The 18,350-nt window shown below is 36.1% G+C and overlaps 1 protein-coding gene across 1 annotated transcript in view; it reads right to left on the bottom strand.

Annotated features, from left to right (window-relative positions):
- SMC3 (structural maintenance of chromosomes 3) overlaps positions 1-17,988 on the bottom strand; it is a 35,174-nt gene extending 17,186 nt beyond the window's left edge. Inside the window, exons 1-12 of the mRNA XM_045567755.1 lie at positions 17,838-17,988; positions 16,684-16,759; positions 10,567-10,605; positions 8,933-9,000; positions 6,958-7,029; positions 6,474-6,553; positions 6,117-6,195; positions 3,568-3,685; positions 2,438-2,613; positions 1,828-1,908; positions 1,423-1,587; positions 962-1,083 (exon numbers count right to left, since the gene is read on the bottom strand). Of these exons, the coding sequence (XP_045423711.1) occupies positions 962-1,083; positions 1,423-1,587; positions 1,828-1,908; positions 2,438-2,613; positions 3,568-3,685; positions 6,117-6,195; positions 6,474-6,553; positions 6,958-7,029; positions 8,933-9,000; positions 10,567-10,605; positions 16,684-16,759; positions 17,838-17,852 (1,091 nt within the window). The 5' untranslated portion in view covers positions 17,853-17,988. The remainder of the gene's footprint in view (positions 1-961; positions 1,084-1,422; positions 1,588-1,827; positions 1,909-2,437; positions 2,614-3,567; positions 3,686-6,116; positions 6,196-6,473; positions 6,554-6,957; positions 7,030-8,932; positions 9,001-10,566; positions 10,606-16,683; positions 16,760-17,837) is intronic.
- Between the last annotated feature and the right edge of the window lie 362 nt (positions 17,989-18,350).

The following is an 18,350-nucleotide window of genomic DNA, read 5'->3' on the forward strand; positions in this document are numbered from 1 at the left end:
AATCAAAATCAATGTCAACTGTACATAAAAAGTCATTTAAAAAATGATATTAAAAAAGTAATTAAGTGTAAAAAGCAATTACAGGAGCTGTATTATAATACAGCCCCTTGAACTACCCAGTTTTATATAATAGCAATTTAACTTCAAAATCCTAAAGTCAAAGGACAACTCATACCCTAAGGATTTCAGGTCTAGGTCTGGGTTGGTCAGTAAATCTAGATAGTTCTAGTGCCCTACACCTCAGGAACTTTAAAAAACGTTGTAATTATACTTAACTACATAAACCTTTTCAACTCATTACAATAAAAGACACTCTAAACGGCAAAAAAAATGAGAGAAAACATTTATAACATACATTATATGACATTCATACATTATAACATAATGTCCAGATTACATAAAACATTCCTATGAAACAGTAAGGAAAAAAAATCTCAGAAAAATGGGCAAAGGATATAAATAGGCAATTCATTAAAAGGAATATAAGTGGCATAAAAACATGATAATATACTAAATAATGTGAAATCAGCGAACATTGTCAAGTCCAATCTATAGATACTAAAAGCTGTTAAAACAGCATTCAGGGCAGAAAGAAAGTTGTAAAATGAAATATACAGATGTCATTTGAGTTAAAAAAAAAAACAACATAATGCATGCTTTAAAAAAGCCCAACATTTAGCTACGTTAATCTTAGGCAAGGTGCTTCACCTCCAAGAGGCTCAAGTTTATTGAATTTAAAGCAGGGCTAACGTCAATCTCCTAGAGTTTTTGAGGAGAAATAATGTAGGCAGTATGTGTACAACAATCCATGGCCCATAGCAGTTGTTAAACATTAGTTATTATTTCTTTGAAGTGAGCATTTAACTGTTGCCCTTCACCGTGCTAGTACATTCTTAACCCATAACTAGGTTCTGTAAAGAAACTATGTAGAAAGTTAACGTGTTGGTGAAAATTCCCAGACCTAGCAATTCCTCGTTCTTCTTTTTCTTTTACACTGTTGAATTTAGGTTCTGTTTCTGCCAGTTCTTTCTGCTTTTCTTCTATTTTTTCAAGCAGCTTCTGCCTCTCTTTTAATAAACGTTTCTGTAAATAAAGCAAGATAAAATTAAAAAAGCAATCTGCTTAAAATTTTTTGCCTAATTTGTAAGTCTAGCATAAAATGTTGTCTCTTGGGGTTGAATATAATAAAAAAAAATTTTCTCATAAAAAAAACTCATGAGAAAAATCGATCTTACAACACAAATTTTTTTTTAATGTAAGAAACAAAGAGATAGTACTAAGTTGCTACTTAAATGCAAATTTAATGTGGCAAAGGTTTTACAAAAAACTCAAACATGAACCCATCAAATAAAGGACTGTCTTCTGCAGTTCCTACTCAGTCACCTGAATATTATGTCATTCATTTTTAGCATTTTAACTTACCCTTTGTTCACTATTGCCTGCCAATTCATCTTGTAAATCCTTGGCTTTTAGCTCCAATTTAGTCCTCTGTTTAATTTGTTCTTGTCTTTCAGCACTGAGCTGTTCTTTTTCTTCTTTCATAGCTGAAATTTTTGTTTTCAGTTCTCTGACTTGGCGCTCAATATCCTATTCAAAAAGTATTGAACAGAAAATGAGTCAGGCAATTAGAAGTACGATCGTAGAATTGTGATACCATTAATTCTGTCCCTTCTTTTTCTTTCATTTACTCTTTTAGTACTACTCTGTCTTTCCAATACTCAATCCCTATGACTCCCCCCTTATGGTTACCATTCTATAATTCTGGTACAAAAAGGCTTACTGAGGTCAAAAAATGTAAGTTAACCTGCACCTTGTTTATAATCTTACCTCCATTTTATCTCTTGCATCCTGCTGGGCATCTCTCAATTGTCTGGATTTTTCTCCACTTGTCTCTCGCTTAGCAGAAAGCTGAAAAAAGAAAAACAAGCCACTGTTTCTAACTAATTTTGTGTTTCTAACTATTTTGTATTTGCTTAACATTTCATAACATCTAGTAAAATTTTTTGTATTTACTAAAATAAACTGAAAGTAATAATTTGCTTAAAAAACTTTTACAAAAAGTTTTAAAATGGTTTTCTTTAAATAGAAAACTGAAGCATTACCTAAACAAATTTTTGTGTAAAATGTCAGCAATACTAATTATAAGATATTAATATATTCTAAAAATCCAAGAAACCTCAAAGGTGGCTTTCCTCTCATCTGGTCTGCCTGACACCACCATCTGATAATATTTCACATACAACTACAGCAAGGACACATGGGTCTAGGCATTTTCCTTACAGTAAACTGAAAGAAAAAAATTGCTAATGAATTCATTGAGAGGTTTTTTTTAAGTTTCTTTTTAAAAATCACTGAAAAGTGTAAATACCATATGAGTTTAACAAAGTCATAAAAACAAAATTAATCTGATTTTAAGTGTCAAAGGTAAATATTTTACCTCATCAAGCTTAGCACGAGTCTCGTTAAGTTCCTGATTGTAAATGGTATATTCCAGGGCTCGTCTCATTTTATCCCATTTCTGATACTGAGCTAGTTCTTCCTTTTCTTCCTCTAAAGTATGTAATCTCTCTTCAATGTATTTTAACAACTCATTGATTTTTTCCCGTTTGCCCTCTTAAAAAAAATGGGGAGGGAGTGAAGGAATTGAATACAATTTTTATGTAATAATATCACTTCTCAAATGTATCATAAATTTACTCTTAAGAACTGTAGCATTATTCTTTGATATTATGTGGTAACCAAATTTAAGATACTAAAATGGCAATTAAGATGCTTTATTATGAAAAGCATCAGAGAACAAATTTACAGATAGTGACACTGATTCTTCTATTACATATGTAATGGCCTCAGTTTAAGCTTCCTTTTTAACAATCAGTGAGCCTTCCCCCAAAACACTGACAAAAAGCTAACAACATCATTGGTGTTATGAATTCCCAATTTTTATTAATAGCATTATCTATAGCTGCCATATATTGAATATGTAACTGTATTTCTACCATGGAGCTACTGTGATCCTCTAACTCACCAGCACAATCTACAGAATTTTACAGATGGGGAAGTTTTGGACCAGAGAGACAAAGTTTAAGGTCATGTCAGTTAATTATTAGTCAGATTTTTAATCCAGAACTGTCTGACTCTAAGCCATGATATGACACAGCAAATGAAAAGCAAAGCAAAGTTTCCATAACAAATGTACTAAAGATTACAAGTTCAAAGTTTTAAATTTACTTATTCCGAACAATTTAAAACCTAATGCCAGTTGATACTCCAGTGTTTTTTTGGGAGGAATACATCCAAATTTGTTGTCCTAACAACTGACAAGAAAGCTAGAAGCAAAAGTAGTTGACCTGCAAAGGTCCCCGTATAGTGCACCTTTATTCAAAGGGATGAATTATTAGAAATCTCAAACCTTAAACTGTCTCAAACTAATTTTCTCTCCATTCAGTACACAGGCAAATTACCACACAGTGTATTTCTGACAATAGACATAACTCCTTTTATAATTACAACACAATTAAAAAGCAATTCACAACAGAAAAAAGGCAGGCAGAATCACATTTATTTTACCAGTTTCCTTCATTAAGGAGATGCTTTCTTCTTTTCTTTCGTCATACACTCTAGTACCAGCTACTTCTCTCAATAGCTTTAGTCTCTGAGAATCTGGTGCCGTTGCCATCTGGTTGATCTAAAAATTTTAGAAAAATGATTACATAACTATAGACTGCTCTTTAAGAATAAGAACTCCACCTTGAAAGTTTTTAATACATATATAGATTAAGTATACCTTATCCTAAATGCTTGGGAAGCAGAAGTGTTACAAATTTTGGATTTTTTTCTACTTTTTTTTTTTTAAAACAATATCACCTTCACTGCTTTAATGGATTTTTTAATATTTGTATTTATACTTACCGGTTGAGCAACCCAAACCTGAAAATCTGAAATGCTCCAACAAGCATTTCCTTTGACTATCATGTCAGCCACTCAAAAAGTCTCGGATTTTGGAGCACTTTGAATTTTGGATTTTTGGATTGGGGATGGTCAACCTGTCTTCACATGCTAAGTTTTAAGTAGATTGTGATTTGACTAATGTAATTTGTATAGTACATATACCTACATATCTATAGTGCCTTTACTTAAATGAAACTTGCAAATAAAATCCAATTAGAATTGATAGTCATAAATCTCCTTTAAGATTAACAAATTAAGGAGTATCCAATACTACCATTTTTCTTAGTCAATATGATAAGGTATAAAAGATGAGCTCCATTACCAAAGAACAAGGTATTTTTACAAGGGGAAAAGATCACTGACTATACATTTTTTAAAAGCTATAATATTATTAAAAGTACAATCATCCCTCTGTATCCATTGGGGACTGGTTCCAGGACCTCCTGAGGATACCAAAACCGAGGGATGCTCAAGTACCTTATATAAAATGTCACAATATTTACATATAACCTACACACATCTTCCAATATACTTTAAATCATCTCTACTTACAATACCTGATACAATATAAACACTATTGTATTTTTTTTAATTTGTATTATTTCTCATTCTTATATTGTTATTTTGGGGTTTTTTTTCTGAATATTTTCAATCTGAGGATATGAATCTGCAGATGTGGAACCCGCAAATAAGGAGGGCAGACTATATAACAAAAAAGTATGCTTTAAATATAGAGAGCGGTACAACGTAAGTGCCATACAACTTAATATAACAAGCATCAATAAAAATCAAAAATGCTATTGTTGCATTAAAAACTTGAAGTGATAATTACTCTAACACTTTTACATAAAGAGAACTGGCTCTAAGCTAAGAAAATATGGTCTATCAAAAAGTATACATCAAAGAGTCATCCTTCAGGTTCTCATTATTGGGCACCCCAATAAAACATGTTCATTCATTGAATTTACTCACTTAAAAATAATTTATCGAATGGCTACAACATATATGCCACTCTGCTGGGCACTGAGAAAGGAGCAAAGAGTAAAGAAGGTCCTGCCCTCACGGAGCTTATATTCTAGTGAGAATGACAGAAAATATGCATATCATAACAGTATAAGTGTTATGAAGAAAAATAAACCAGATTAAGGAAATAAAGCATATAGGGTTGGAGGGGAGGCAATGTTTTTATATAAGGTAGTCATGGATGGCTTATCTAAAATGACATATGGGCAGATACTGAAATGAAGTAAAAGGGACTGTGTTCTGGGGGGAGGAGACTCAGACAACTGCTTTCAAATCAGCCTCTGTTTTAAGAAATTTCTCTCCCACAAATAATGAAGACAGCCTTTTCGAAAACTTGTTTGTCCAGTACCACATTTTCCAAAACTGAAATTCCATACTCTTGTAATCATTTCTTCTGAATGCTAACTTTCCAACATGTACCTTAAAAAACCTCCAGTATAAAATAACTAGTGGATATCTTCAAGAATTTTCCCCTAGTCCAAAAAAAACACACCATACAAAACTATCAGGACATTACAGGATAAGTCACGAGAAGGAATTATCTTAGACATAGTTGAAAGTATTAGGAAGCAGCAGAACAATCAGCTAAAGTTTGTAGTTTAGCTGCTTTAAAAAATATAAAAAATACAACTTTCATAAGGGAAAATAATATGTAGCATGTTGGTAGATTTCCAGTAATATAAGCCTTTTAATACTTTACTTCTGTCATAAACTGAGAAATAAAGCATATTAAAACTTTAGAAAATAATTTTTTCAAATATCAAATATCACTTTTATACAATTTCTACAATATTCTTAAATATGATCACTGCAATTTCTATAAGGCAATGTCTTCCAACACAGTGCACCTCAGTAAGTAATACAGGTCACTAAGAAAACAATGTCCACTTAATCTACTAAATACTTCTATCCCAATATGCAATGGATCTACTTTGTACTTTGGATCCATGTAAAAGATAATAAACTTCAATACAAAAATAAATCAATAAGAACAAAAAACAGTAAGGCCCACTTTTCCTTCAGCTTAACCACTATACCACTAGAATCAATAAACCAAATTCATCATTCAAGAGAAGAATTACTGAGAAAACAAATTCTAAAAAAAAAAAACAAAAACAAAACAAAAGGACATACAATTGTTTTACCTTTCCTTGTTTAACAATATAATAAGGATTGCTTCGAGAAAAACCAGCACTTTCAAGGAGGTTCATCACATCATTTTTCCTGTTGATAAACATTAAAATTATTTTTTCAGATAAACAATTTTAAAGCAGCCAACAATAAGCAAAGAATGAGTAGCTCCTGGGTTAAGTAGCATTAGGAAATACAGACTAGCAATTAAACCATCTGTTGTATGAGCCTCAGAGAACCTTCTAATTCTTGTGTTTATGCTCTAAATACTGATTTGTTGAATATGAGGCAAGTATATCTCACATGAGGCAAAAAAAGAATTATTTTTATTCTTTTGTAAAGAAATCGTAAATTTAAAGAAAAATGCTTACGTGACCATTTTCTTGTCTAAGAAATACTGATCCTTTTTGGCACCAATAACTCTTCGAAGTGAAACTTCCTCTTTATCTATCTAAGAAAAAATGTAAAAGCCCAAAGTTAATTTAATAATAAAGTATTAATAGAACACTTTTAATGAAGGTCATTTTAAAGTCCTTGACCCCTAACTATTTATTTTAAAATTTCAATTATCTCACTAAAGATAATGCTATGAATACTCATGATGGAGACTTTTTTTTGCAATAAACTACACACTTTCATTTGTTATTCACCAGAATATTCATAATTTTAAAACAAAATCAGTATGTAAACTGTACAATTATTTTAACATAAACTAAAAATTATAAAAACTTAACTACAGCTATAAATGTTTCAAAGTATAAAAAAAATTAGCTATTAATACATCAATAAAATTCTCAACATCATTACTACAAAATAAAAAAATAAAAAAAAAAAAGGAAAGAAAAAGTTACTTACTGGTAACCGGTTGTCTGAATTATCAAAAATAATCTCCACAAAAGCAGAAATAACACGAGGGCCAGTACCCTCCTAAAAATAAGAAATACAAGAAATTTGTCATTTAAGTGGTACATTCATATTCTTCAAACATTTTTAAAGTCTAATGCAAGGTAACAAGCCTGACTCAACAGAGAAAAATTTCTGTAAGGCCAGTATATATCCCCCTCTTGCCCGAACAGCAGAGACATTGGATTAGGATAAGAAAACTTTTCAACTAAATAGCTTTTGATTCTGAATAAAAAATAAGAACTATGCAAAAGATGTCAAAGTTACATACACTTAGATTTTATTCTGCAGATCACTTTTTTATACCACAAGACTGGGACCTAATTATACCTATTTGCCAATATCTAAAACTCCTTGAGGCTTTTCTCTTACAGTATCATCTTAATACTAGAAAGGAACTCTAAGAAATTATGTAATAATTACTGGAAATCTCTTTTAACACTTAATTTGAAATGGTCTATATGGTTTTAAGTGTGTTATAGAAATATACACATATAACATGTGTCACATTTAGACCAATTTATGACATGACAACTACATACCAACTCTAGATCATTTCCAGATTCTAAAAACTGTTAGTATGTAGTGGTTCAATACAATGAAGAACTATACTAAAGAGGTTATTATTCTTTTAATGCTTATCTGAGAAACCTAAAAAGAATTTTTTCTATAGGGAATCAAGCCTGATTACTGGGCTACAAATACAAACTGAAAGAGGGGAAAAAAAAGATAATGGTTAAACAAAAAGAACTTCCTTAGTGTAAGAGACACCATTAGGATATATTGAAGAATCTCATTTTCTGGTCTTAAAATTAATTATAAGCAATATTCAAATCAGAAGGAAGATAATTATATTATTATACCTTTGATAATTTGTTTTTCAGAGACGAGGTCTCACTATGTTGCCCAGACTGGAGTGCAATGGCTATTCACAGGTGCAATTATAGTGCACTGTGACCTCAAGCAATCCTCCTACCTCAGCTTCCTGAGCAGCTGGGACTACAGGCACGTGCCACCATGCCTGGCTACCTCTTATAATTTTTTATCCTAAACTTATTTTAGTTCAATATTCATGATTAATAAAAAATTCTAACTTGCATTACTATAAATTTACAGATGGTCCCTGACTTAGTATGGTTCGACTTAAGGATGGTGTGAAAGCAGTTTACATTCAGTGGAAATACTTTGAGTACCCATACAAGCATTCTGTTTTTCACTTTCAGTACAGTATTCAATAAATGAGATATTCAACATTTTATCATAAAATAGGCTTTGTGTTAGATGTTTCTGCCCAACTGTACGCCAACGTTAAGTGTCTGAGCATGTTTAAGGTAGGCTAGGCTATGATGTTCGGTAGGATAGGTTTATTAAATCCGTGTGCAACTTTATGGTATCTTCAACTTACAATGGGTATGTTGGCACATAGCCCCACTGTAAGTCAAGGAGCATCTGTACTGTTTTTCATACTGGAAAATGATGCTACTATCTAAGTACAAATATGGCTAAAAATAAAACAGACAACTTTTTTGTTGTTTAGTTTATAATGATTGTTTCTCTATGCTACCAATTAACTTCTGGTTCTGCATTTTAAGTTCCTAATCCCCAGTTTCAAACTCCTCTTTCTCCTCAGCAAACCTGCTTCCTAAACCTTACCAGAACATATCCCTAAAGAAATTTATACGGCAGATATACCCATCTATAGGCAAATCCTACAATTTTCTCCTAACCATTGTATAAAAATTAGGCATTTATCTGCCATTAATATATTGAGCTAAATTTCACAGCAGAATAGCACACTTAAGAGATAAACTGTGTTATCTTTACAAAGAGTCTGAAACTTGGACAAATGATTTTCTTTAACCAGGATTAACAATATATTTTTTTAAAGCATATAATATCAATAATGTCTTAAAGAAGTCTCACTCACATGCAACAAAGCCAATCGCTGTTCTGGACGAAGATGACTGAACTCATCACTGAGAACAAACTGAATTGCTAGAAATAAAAAAACATAACTATTAGTTGAGTCTAAAACAGGATTTATGACTTACTCATACCTTCCTATAGCTTAACAGCATACAGTGTATCAGGTAATGCACAATGCAGATAAATTACCTGTTTCATGCAGATGAAAGGAATGTAGAAAATTTGCCTGCACATTAAACTAGTCAAGTAGGAAATGATGATATAAGAAAAACATTGAGAAACATTTAAGATAAGAAAATGAAGAGAACTTTGGCACAAGAAAACAGACAAACAAAACTAAGGCCTACTTCTTGACCAAAAGCTACACTGACTGGTTAGATTAATAGTACATTTGCTTGTCTTCCCCACTAGACACAAATGTATTAATTAAAATCTTTTTTAACAAAACAAGATGTATTCTCACAATACACTTAATTGGGTATTTTGTCAAAAGAAATAAAACTAAGGAAATACAGGGAAATGTTTCAGATTTTCAACTTCTACTACGCTGCTTATACTGCCCTTACCTTCTGAAAAGAGCCATTCCTACTTCCATACAGAGTGCCTAACTGGATCATCGTGCCCAAGAAATGGACTTCTTTACTCTGCTGTTCTGGTCTCAATCCACCCGAGACCTTTGATATTCTGTATGGGTGGGGTGGAGTGTGAGTACATGCAAGTGAGCATTAATGTGTGTGCTGGGGGTGGGAAACTGTCTCTCATAATCACAGGGATTTTGGGGGGAGGAGGAGATTCAAATTGCTCTCATCCCCCTAGAGATTCTGAAATACACACTTCCACTCCAATCCACTCTCTTGCTATTCCCAAATTACAACTACTATGGGATATACAGGGTATAGAGTACCCTTCAGATTTGTTGGTACAGAAGAGAGAGAACCTTTGTTTTTACTAAACCAGTGTACTAAATTCCCCTTTCCCTCAAGCATTACCCCACTAAGGAGTTCACATTTTTCAACCTATTCCTTATATAGTCTAATTCTGTTAAAAGGTTTTTCTTCCCAAAGGATTTAAGAGGCATTATTATACTTAAATGCATTTTATCTTTGGAGAGAATTTTCAAAGCTCTACTTATTGCCTTCAAATTGACAATATTGTCTGTTGACCCTCAAGTTTTTTATACTACTCAATCCTTTATAAAAAGCTTAGAAAACATTTTTTAAAAAGTAAAACAGAAAGATGAACCACTTTCCAAAACAATACTAACTACTCTACTGCATTTATACATATTTTTAACGTATACATTTATAACATTTACAAACTGCATTCAAGTTTAAAAAGCACTTTCATGTGGATTATCTCACTTGATTTTCAGGACCCATCTGAGGTAGATAGGGCAAACATCTCCATTTTTAAAATGAAAAGAACAATTTGAGAGGTTAAGTGTTTTGCCCAAACATAGCTAATTAGAAATTGGGTACAGAGTAGGACTTAGATCCTTACACTCTAAACCTGCTATAAGAAAATGCAACCCTGTATTGGGTTTCATGCAGACATAATCTCAGAAAACCAGTGATTTTAGTAAATTACCTTAAGGTACCTAGGTCTAGACATTTAGAATTCAAAAACAATACGTACCATAAAAGAAGTTACTTTTTCCAGATCCATTTCTGCCCACTATAAAATTTCAAGAAGTATAAGTTATTTTATATAAAACCAATAAAAATAAAACTCTTTAAATTTTTAAAAGTACTCATTTCAAAATCCCATTTTCTAATATATCTTAATATTCAAAGCTACAAAGAACAAAACATTGAACAAAAAAAGCCCCAATAAACAAAAAAGCTTTAATCACTAAATGAGTATAATAAACTTCGGATAGTTTTTCCTTTAAAGGTATTTCACTGTTAATTCTTTTGCTCTTTTCCAACGGTTTAAAACTAATAGGAATTAAAAAAAAACACCTGGCTTTCATAATTTATAATCATTACAATGGATGTAGAATCCTACTTTAATTATATACACTATTTTTTAAACAATTTGAAGATTCATATATTGCTAACATTCTAAAATACTTAATCGTCTTAAATTCTCAAACTGTCCTCATGTTAGACTGTTTACGATCAACCCATCACATATAGTCTCTCAGAACCACAAAAGTGTGGACGATTATAAGGTACATTTTTTACTACCTAAGTTTAGATATAAGCAATTCTACATATAAATAGATATCAAATGCTTTTGATTTAATTTGTTTAGTGAAATGTTCAGTGTTTTTGTTTGTTTTTTGAAAGTCTGGCTCTGTTGCCTGGGCTAGAGTGCCCTGGCGTGAGCCTAGCTCACAGTAACCTCAAACTCCTGGGCTCAAGTGATACTCCTGTCTCAGCCTCCTGAGTAGCTAGGATACTACAGGCGTGCACCACCATGCCTGGCTAGAAATGTTCAGTGTTAAGAGTGATAAATAACTATGTCAATTTCTCAATCTTGAACCAAAACATCCCGAGCAAATTAGCCCCAAAGTTATCACATTTTTTTTTTTTTTTTTTTTTTTGAGACAGAGTCTCGCTTTGTTGCCCAGGCTAGAGTGAGTGCCATGGCATCAGCCTAGCTCATAGCAACCTCAAACTCCTGGGCTTAAGCGATCCTACTGCCTCAGCCTCCGGAGTAGCTGGGACTACAGGCATGCGCCACCATGCCTGGCTATTTTTTTTCTATATATATTTTAGTTGGCCAGATAATTTATTTCTATTTTTAGTAGAGACGGGGTCTCACTCTTGCTCAGGCTGATCTCGAACTCCTGACCTCAAGTGATCCACCCGCCTTGGCCTCCCAGAGTGCTAGGATTACAGGCGTGAGCCACCACGCCCGGCCACCAAAGTTATCACTTTTTATGCAAAGTAAATCCCCAAAAGGTCATTTACGCTATACCAAAAAGTAAAGGAGTACTTAAAAAAGGCATATAATAAACACAAGAGCCAGCTTGAAAGGAGCTTTCACTGGTTAAATCCAGGGCAATCTGAATACCAAAATAACTAGATAAATTATAAATTATTGGTGAGGGAAATAATCCATGAGTCCATACTGATAACAAAAAAATAAATAAGCAGGCAGGACTCTTGTTTATAGGAAAATACCACGTGTCAACTAAGTAAATGTGAAACGAGTGCTGGAAATGAAAAATTATCATTTCGTAACCATCAGAATAAAGGCAAGAGTCATCAACAGATGATAAATTTAGGGAGAAAGTATTATAAAGAGCACAACATTTGCGTGGTCCCAAAGTTATCTCCCCATATTATTTATTAGTTGCAATGGAAAAAACAGTAACTATACAGTGGAAACACTGGACACCACCTTGACTGGGTGATAAAAAGTAACATCATCAATAAGAGGTAGATGGACCTCATGTGCCTCCAGATGTGACAGCCTCAAAAAGGACACATTACTTACATAGTATTTTTCAAAAGTAACAATGTTATAAAAGACAGGCCAGGTGCAGTGGCTCACGCCTGTAATCCTAGCACTCTGGGAGGCCACGGCAGGAGGATCACTCGAGGTCAGGAGTTCGAGACTAGCCTGAGCAAGAGTGAGACCCTGTCTCTACTAAAAATATAAAGAAATGATCTGGACAGCTAAAAATATATATAGAAAAAAAAAAATTAGCCCATCATGGTGGCACATGCCTGTAGTCCCAGCTACTTGGGAGGCTGAGGCTGGAGGATTGCTTAAGCCCAGGAGTTGGAGGTTGCTGTGAGCTAGGCTGACGCCATGGCACTCTAGCCCGGGCAACAGAGGGAGACTCTGTCTAAAAAAAAAAAAAAAAGACAAAGAAAAGCTGTAAAAATGATCCACATTAAATGAAACTAAAAAGACATGACAACTAAATGCAATACCTGATCCTAAATTAGATCCTGTACTGGAGGAGGAAAAATGCTATAAAGAACATTTCTGGGCCACCATAACTGGAAAATGGACAGATTATTAGTGTTGTACTGTGATTATGTAAGATAATATCCCTATGCTTAAAAAGTACACACTGAAGTCAGAGGTAAAGGACCATGATGTACAAAACTTACTCTAGGAAAAAAAAAGCACGCGTGTAGAGTGTAAGAGAGAGTACAAACAATAAAGGAAAATGTTAACAATGTAATTCCAGGCAAAGAGTATGAGTATTCGCTGTACAGTTCTTATTGGGGCACCTTTTCCATAAATTTGAAATTATTTCTAAATAAAAATTTAAAAAGATAATTTATCATTAAATAACTATAAATAGTTAAAACCATAATGTATTCATAAATAAATAACTGAAATTTTACAAATTTCCCTATAAAAATTGCTCCTACCCATAGAGTGGAACATTACATAGCAATTATAATGTATGTTGAATATTTAATAAGCAAAGATAGTCAAAATTTACTTTTGAGAAAAAACATATTACCAATATTATATAAGCCCATTTTAATTTAAGAAGGCCAATTTACAGATACATACAAAGATTAGAGGAGTACTGAGGTAGACCCAGTTTATATGTGCCCCCAGATTCACTTGTCCCAACCCAGGCCCTGGCTGCCAATCAGAGGAGAGGCTCAATCTCCTAATACCTGTGGTTGTTACAGCCTATCCTGGGAGTATACTCAGGTCAGATCTGTGAAGACCCAAAGAAGGCTGTAACTCTCTGACTACTTCAGGAGGGTTAGTTAATTCCCAGAGCAACACAATCCAAAAGCTCGGGGGAATGCCCTATGTAGTCAACTTTGACCAAAGACAGACAGGCACCAGCAGACAAATCCTCTCCATTCCTTTCCAATCTGACCTTTCTAAGGCAAGGTGGGTCCACAATGTCTGTCTAGAAGTTATGCAACATGACCATAAACTAGCTGTGTCTTCTTTATGACACTGTGACCAGCTTTTCCCTTCATTCTTGCCCTTAGACCTCCCATGAAAGCCTTAGCAGCTAAGCCTGCCTGCCGTTTTCTAGGAAACCAGGGCTAAGACAAGTATAGACTGTTGTTATTAAGAATGGTTATTTTTGAGTAGAAGGATTACGATTTATTTTAATTTTCTTCCTTTTGAAGCTTTTCCATAATGTTCTATAATTAACATTTATCTTGGTAAAATGCTAGAAAAATGTTAAAAAGGTATATATTTGGTACCTATATTAAATATCAGCACAAGAGCTATTGGCCTTCACATCTTGATTTTTTTTTTTTAAAGGATCAAAATCATTAAACAATCAAAGTAGTATTCTTTCACTGGATATTTTTAAGGTCAATCTCAGTATATACTACTTTTGGTCTTTTTTACATTATTTATTTTATTTTATTTTAGGTCTGTGGCTCTCATTCCTTTTTATTTCTTATATGAAAATATATCTACAAAATGATTTCTAATTAAATTATTTTACAAAGAGTGAAAACACAAAATCTGTGGTTTTATTTTTTTTCTTTGTTTTTTACATTAAGATTTATTTTTGTTTATTTATTAATGAGACTGAGTCTCCCTATGCTGCCTAGGCTGGTCTCAAACTCCCAGCCTCAAGCAATCCTCCCACCCCCAAAGTGTTGGGATTACAGGCATGAGCCACCTTGCCTTCCTGAGGTACTTGTTTTTAAAACATGTTTAACCAATAAAGTCATGTTAGGTTCATTTGTTTTAGTTACTGCAAAAGAAAGCACACTTACACATGTTCCTTTGTAACAGTGACTGTTAACAATTCTAAGGTAACCAAGAGAGTAAAACAGCTAAAACAAAGATACCCGACAGATCCTTCAGACACAATGTAATCACTCTAGATAATAATGGTCATCATTTTACAGATCATTTATAAAATTATATAATTGAAATATTAAGATATTTATCCATTTTTAACTTGTGAGTTAATGAAATAATATACCACAGCAGCTTAGCCCAAGAGGAGGAGGCTACCTCCCCACAGGAAGGATGGTCAGTCTGAAGGACCAGTAGCTGCCATCAATTTGGATTCTGAAAACCTGCCTTCAACACTTGGTGTAGAAACACTCTCATCTTGTGTAGCAAGACATTCTCAACAAAGCCAAGAGATGTATTTGTCAACGTTCTTCTAGAATAGGTGCATTTGGTATCATTCATTAAATTCTCCAGTTTTCTAGCAACAGGCCCAAAAGGAGCCTCTATACCTTTTAACAAATTTATTTATATAACTTGGTTGTTGTTATATTGGGGGAAAGTTCTTTAAGTTGGAAATTGTTAATCCCTCCTGAAAGCAATGCTTTCATGCAGTTACCATGAACTAATACTATAATTAAGGATGGTCTTTGGTTAAAAAAATAAATAAATTTACTAATTGTTTATTTTTCTACATTTCTAAAGATTTTGATTGATGAAAATCAGAAAGCACCTGTAATCAAAATATAATCAAAACCCCAGTACAATCAAGCTATCTTTATAGTATATCAATTTAATTAACTGACTCTTCAGTAGCTAGAACACAAGGGCAAATAAAATACATTTTCTTTATTCCCAACTACAAGGTTGCAAGGAAAACCTGGCCCTCAATTTTACTTATTTTATACAAAATAAAGAAAGTATGATTCTCTAGGGTCTTCTGGGAACATCAGCATTCAGTGTTTCCCCTTTACTTATTTTCCCTATACGTTTCCCTGTGATACAGACTGAATTGTGTCCCCCTGAAATTCATACATTGACATCCTAAACCCCAAGGTGATAGTATTTGGAGAGAGGGGCCTCGGGGAATAATTAGGGTTAGATGAGGTCATGAGGGTGGGACCAGGTAAGCATACAGCAAGATGGCAGCTATCCATAAGCCAGGAAGAGAGCCCTCATCAGAAACTAACCATGCTGGTATCATGACCATGGACTTCTAGCCTCCAGAACTGTGAGAAAATGAATCTGTTGTTTAAGCCACCAGTCTATAGTATTTTGTTGGCTGCCCTAGCAAACTAATATATCCCACAATGAGGACACTAAAGAGCAAAACTGATGCAATGGCAATGTGTTTCTCTGGTGTCTAGAAGCACTTATTTCATCTACCCTTTAAAAATTCAGCAGAATGTCAGAAAAAAAATTTTGCTAGCTATATCAGCAAAATGGACATTATAATCTGAAGAATCTATTAACGACTAAATATTGTTAATGGCAATCACACTTTATGCTCACACTTACATATGCTTTCTTATTTAATCTTACCAACAGCTCTATGAAACAGGTATCATCTCCACTTTACAAATGAGAAAACTAAAGCTTCTCAGAAAGTTGGAAAAAGAATATGTTCCACAACTAGGATTTGAACCTCATTCTGCTATGCTCCCAAATTTATGCTCCTCCAACCAAGCTACACTGTGTGGTGTTAGACACTGACAGCGGAAAAGAATGTGAGAACTAATTTCCGAATAAAGATCGGTCATCTTTGAAATACAGCAATAGTGAGCATCTGAACTTGGATATATGAAGAACAGAATAACTCAAATGCTAAATTTAGTGTCATTCACTACAAACTTAAAGCTATTAAAACACTCTCACACATACAAGGCTACCCAAATAAAAATGTTTAACTAACTTATTGTAGTATCCAACATTTTTAAATTTATAAAATAAGCAATTCACCAGGCAATAAAAGACATAGAAGTTATACGGAAAAACAGAAATTTACTTAAGATTCAAAGACAATTCTCAGCCCCTTAAGCCTCAATACAAATGGGCAGAATTTATACACCTGTAGAGATTGTTAATCCGATCTAGTAAACTGGGAACACTTACCAATAACATTATGTTTTGAACTGAAGGGATCTACAATTGTTTGATCTCTGTAACTTCGAAAACCCTGGATAATCACCTAATAAACAAAAGATATTTTTGAGAACACACAAAGGAATTACCTATAAATTAACATTTTGCTTTTGCATTCCTTTCCTTGTCTCTCAATTCCATGTAAGAAAAATTCATGTAGGAAAGTGGTGATGAAAAATCTGTTAAAAACAGTCCTTTCATCAGTAACTTTTGCCAGCGAAGTCCTGGGGTTTTTTTTCTCAGGAGTCTGAGCCGGTAACCTCCTGAGGAACCTCCAAAGCCAAGGGCACCGCAAACGGTTAACGCACGCGCACCGCTGCAGCGGGGCCGCAGCCGTGTCCGGCGGCAGACGGGCCCAGCTCTCGCGACTCCAGGCCCAGCGAGCTTTCGGGCAGACGCTCCGGCCAGCCAGAGTCAACGTTCCAAAGGAGGAGCGCTCAGAGCCCGACATACCCAATAGAAAAACTTCTCTACAATTGTGTGAATGGGCTCATTTTTGTGGTGGACTCTAGCGCGGGAAGACCATTTTGACAGACGTAAACAACCGAAGGAGGCGGCGCTACACATTCTGCTAAGCAAAAGGGTCCCTCTGACTCCGCGGGCTAATCCCGGGGCGGAGAGGCCCCGGGTTACAGCTGACACCCGAGCCGGTGCCCCGAAGCGGTGCCCCGGGCCGGGGAGGCCGCCTTTGCACACACCCCACGCCAACGGCCCGCGCCAGGCCGCAGCGGCAGCGCAGCGCAGCCCTTCCCGCCAGCTGCCGCCCCCGGCGCGGCCCCCGGCCAGCCCTCAGCCGGAACCCGGCGGCTCCCCCCTCGGGCTGCCCGGGAAGGCCCGGTCCCTCCAAGCGGCCCGCCCCGCCGGCCCCTCCACACCTCTCCGAGGTCCTGCCTCCTCCAGACGCGGGGAGGCCCGGGCTGCAGAGAACCGCCCCAATTCCCAGGGGCCCCCGCAGCCCGGGCGCCGGCGAGCCCAGGGTCTTCCCCTCCCCCACAGGCCCCCGACCAGCCCCGGGTCCGCCCGGCGCCGGGAGGTGAAAGACCGCGGGTCGCGCTGCAACACCCCCGCCTCAAGGAGCGGTCCTCCCCGGCCCTGGACGGGTGGGAGGGGCGCGAGAGCCTTACCTGCTTGATGTACATGGCTCCGCGCCCCTGGCCGGGTGGCAGACCTGCCCCCGGAGCAGCAACCGCGCGGCCACAGGGCCAGGTGAGGCGGCTTCGAGACCCCTCCCCCAAAGCGCCGCTCGCGCCGCTCCAGCCAAACAAAATGGCGGCGCCCGTGGAGGCGGAGTCCGCGCCTCGGACGGAACCACCTTCGCAGCCCCCTCAGGGCACAGGGGGAGTCAGGTTCAGGCCTGCTCTCTCTTCTCGGCAAAACGGGTCTCCTGCGGCGTTTTTAGGTGGATTTCATTTCATTCTGGAACTCTGTAGCTAACCTGTTCCTGAGACTTAGTCGGAAGCTTCACTCGGAGAAGCCTTGCCGTAAGGTTGGCCCATTCTGCCTCCGAGCGCGTAGCCAATGGTCGCGTCCACAAGGGGGGAAAGGTTCGGCGCCAAAGCCGAGTGTGAGACTCCGAGGGCCAGTAGCTGAGCTGGCCGGCGGCCACGTGGTCCCGGGCGGTGTGAAAAAGCGGACTC

Source organism: Lemur catta, chromosome 14 (assembly GCF_020740605.2).
Source record: "Lemur catta isolate mLemCat1 chromosome 14, mLemCat1.pri, whole genome shotgun sequence".
Taxonomy (NCBI): Eukaryota; Metazoa; Chordata; class Mammalia; order Primates; family Lemuridae; genus Lemur; species Lemur catta.